At 49.1% G+C, this 3837-nt stretch overlaps 1 protein-coding gene across 1 annotated transcript; it reads right to left on the bottom strand.

The window, feature by feature from the left end:
• Positions 1-217: 217 nt before the first annotated feature.
• LOC125556613 (benzyl alcohol O-benzoyltransferase-like) lies at positions 218-3837 on the bottom strand. The gene is made up of 2 exons (XM_048719306.1): positions 3278-3837; positions 218-1280 (listed from the first exon to the last, which is right to left on the bottom strand). Exons 1-2 carry the CDS (start codon positions 3716-3718, stop codon positions 315-317), a joined length of 1407 nt encoding a protein of 468 aa, XP_048575263.1. The 5' UTR covers positions 3719-3837; the 3' UTR covers positions 218-314.

Here is a 3837-nt window from a genome sequence, read left to right as displayed (position 1 = left end):
AGCTCCACCGCCGCCACTCACGCACACACACGCCCACACCGCTGCCATCCACCATGGCCGGCACCGGGAGTTCCTCGATATGAAGGAAGTGAAGGTATCTTGTACTCCTCATCCCATCTACCCTTAAGGATCTAGCCTAGACGATCATACAGAGTTTAACATATAGATGTATTTTAGTGTGTAGATTCACTCGTTTTGCTGTGTATGTAGTCCCTATTATAAAATCAGTAAAAAACTTTATATTTAGGAACGGAGGGAGTATACCATGCATAACTCAACTCCGGCTTATTTATGGTAGGCTGGCCGGACTCGGTTCATATAGGAGATCTGATCACAGGAAGTTGCCGCGGTACGGCCACGGCACCGACGGCCGGGTGCATCAACCTTCTCATCTCCTCCACGAACTTGTCCATGACGGGACTAGGCAGGCACACGGGCACCACGAGGCCGTCCTCACCCTTGGAATTCTTGACGGCGATGAGGAAGCTGGTGTCCCCGGTCATATGGCCGATGCCACCTTCGGCCATTCCGCCGTAGACCGGTGTGCCCCACCCGAAGTCGTGGTCGCGGAACCCAAACTTAGATACGTCCGCCATCACGTATGCGTGCACCATCGTGAAGTGCGGCCGCCCCCGCCGCACCATGAGGCGTGCCACCGACCTCAGATACTCCATGTCCACCTCCCTCTTGGTCTTCATCACCAGCTCCACGGCGTAGCTCACCGGGTTGGCACAAAGGTCGCCGGCCGTGGAGATGGCGACCGGGCACGCGAACGCGTTGCCGTAGTAGCCGACAGGGACGACGGGGGTGCCGCCGTCCTGCTGCTTCCGGCCTCGGGGGCTGACGAGGCAAATCATCCGCATCTCCTCGTGGGCGACGGGGGCCAGCGCCACGGTGCGACACCTCCACAAGCACCCCGTGAGGAGATCAAAGGCGGTGGCGCTGCGACGGACGGCCGGCGGGAGGTGGGAGCGGATGGTGCTGAGCTCTCCGGGCCCGAAGAAGAAGGGGCGGCGCACCATGGACTCGAGGGGCATGATGGTGCCGCTGGCATCCGGCACGTCGTCATACTCTCGGTGCGTGAATACTGTAGGTGGCGCCGGGTCGTCGTGCATAGCCATCAGCAGCTCTCGTGCCCACACCGGCCGCACCGTCGGTGCCACTGCTCCCCGCGCCAGCTCCGCCACGGCAGCCAGGAACTGCACCATCCCTGGCCCGTCCAGCACCGTGTGTTGTATCTTCGACGCCATGATGAAGCCTCCACATGCTAGCCTTGTCACCTTGGTTAGTTAACAGCATGAGTAAGAACTTTTTGCAGGTTTGGTTTTGGTAATAGAATAGCACAATATACACACAAACCCAAACGCACAACACACATCCAGACACACAAAGAACGAAAGAAACTGACAGAAAAACACGCAAAAAACAGAACACGCAAAAAAGAAAAAGAAAAAAAAGGCTTACCAGAAGGGGAGATAGCGCGACTCCATAAAAAAACACAGCCAAATAATAGAAAATGTAATTTTCTAAAGTCTTAGTCTACTAGAAAAATTACAGATTCAATTCGCTGAAATGGTATTTTTTTTCTTGTTAGATTGATTGAGACTGAAAAAGATTTGAGGCATTCAATACGAGCTCTTACTTCTAACCTGTAGGCAGACGAAAAGAAAAGCTTTTGTATGTACACAGGCGAGAGAATATCCTCTAGAAACTAAGTTATGGTATCTCGCAAAAAAAAACTAAGTTATGGTGAAAATCCATGAAACCCACATGGAAACTATGTTTTTAAATTTTGAAACAAAAGTTCAATTAAAACTATATATGTTATGAATATGATATTCTATTACCATGTGAATTCTAAGTTCAAACACAAATTCATTCATGAGGTATAATGATTAGTGCCAAATAGTAAATATCACTATTCATTGATGAATTTATTTTTTCATAGTTCACTAGCACATATGCCCGTGCGTTGCAATGGAGAAGTAATTGATATGTCCATCAAAATGTATATCAATGCGACACGACAACATCCGGACGGTGCCACCTGACAGGCTGAGGTTGAACGTGGCTTTTTAAGTGTTTTTGATTTTTTAAGTGTTTTTCTTCACACACGTTTTCGACTTTTGAAGTGTTTTTTTTTCAATTTTTTGGTTTTCCACTGGCTTTCCTTGGCCTTTGGACCAATTTTTTTTGCGCCAAAAAATATGATTTTTTTTCTTCCGCGAGAGGCACGGCCATGCCTCTCGGAAATGAATATATATGTGTGTGTGTGTGTGTGTGTGTGTGTGTTTTCTATTTTTTTCCTCCCGCGAGAGGCACGGTTTTGCTTTCGCGAGAGGCTTGATTGTGCTTTCGCGAGAGGCATGGCCATGCCTCTTGGAAACAGAAAAAGAATGGTTTTTTTGTCTTTTTTTTTCCTTCTGCGGGAGGCACGGTTTTGCTTACGCGCGAGGCATGATTGTGTTTTTGTGAGAGGCACGGCCGTGCCTCTCGAAAACAGAAAAAAATGTGTTTTATGTTTTTTTCCTTAGGCACGGTTTTGCTTCTGTGAGAGGCATGGTTATGCACTTATGCTTTTGCGAGGGACAAGGCTGTGCTTCTCGAAAAAAACGTGTTCTATGTTTTTTCTTCCGCGAGGGGTACGGTCGTGCCTCTTTCGGAAAGGGAAAAAAATGTGCTCCCGGTTCGGTTTTTTCGTCCAATTTTTTCGTTCGTTTTTTTTTGAATAAAAGTTCATCAAAATCTTAACATGGGATCTAGTTTTGAAGATCTCGACACGATGAATCCAACGGTGAAAACATTTCGAGATTTGGGCGCTGAATAAACAGATGTATGAAAAAAAGGAAAATTCCCACTCACTTGTCACAACCTGAGAAGGTGGGAGTGATTTTTGAGAGGAGTACTCTTTAATTACTGATTTCGCTGGACCATGGGTTATTTTAAAAAGAAATTCCAGTGGGCTTTTTATAAAACCTACTACGGCAGATTAGCAGAAGCACTTCATATTTTATTAGTAGGTATAGATAAATGAATTTGTGCTTGAACTTGAATTTCACATGCCAATGGAACTTCACCCTATTGACATATTGTATTATTATTACCACATGGCATATGCTTTTTTTTTTGCGGGGGCACATGGCATATGGTTGACGACTGAAAAATAGTAAAACTGAAAAGAAAACATATTGTATTATGTTTAGAACTTTTTTAGAACTTTCAAACTTAGTTTCTATCGTAACTTGTTTTCACCAGATATTCTTTCGTACACAGGTACCTGGAAGTGGATGATTGGGGTGTCGAGGAGGCCGGAGGAGCCAGGGACGTCGAACAGGAGCTCGTCGAGGCACGCGAAAGGCGGCTGCAGGGCGGCGCCGAACTGGTCGAGGCGGATGTCGGCGTCGGCCTCGACGAACAGCACGCCCTCGCTGGTGCAGTCGACGGCGAGCTTGCGGCCCTCGAGCTGCCTCAACCGACCAGCCAGTGGGTAATAGTGCACGAGCGCCGCCGCGATGGCGTCGCGTAGCACCGGCGCAGGGTCGTCGTTCCGTCCGTCGTGTCGCCGGAAGAAGTGGATGATGGGGAGCTGGAACCGCAGCGCGTCCTGATCGTCGATGTCCGAGAGCCGCGTCAGCTCCCGCGGCGTCGGCCCCGCGGGCGCCACAAGCACCACTGGCTGCCGGCGCACCGTGAACTTCAACGCCGGAGACCCCGCCATGCCTATGCGCGCTCGGTGCTCCGTGTCTTGGCCGGCCGGCAGCTATTGCACTAGGAGGAGGTAGGAGGTGTGTGGGTCTTCGTATCGGCTGCTGCTACGTAGAGTATATATAGCGTAAT

This window comes from Triticum urartu, chromosome 5 (genome assembly GCF_003073215.2).
Source record: "Triticum urartu cultivar G1812 chromosome 5, Tu2.1, whole genome shotgun sequence".
NCBI lineage: Eukaryota > Viridiplantae > Streptophyta > Magnoliopsida > Poales > Poaceae > Triticum > Triticum urartu.
The sequence above is the reverse complement of the archived record's forward strand: the minus strand, read 5'-3'. Positions and strand labels throughout refer to the sequence as shown.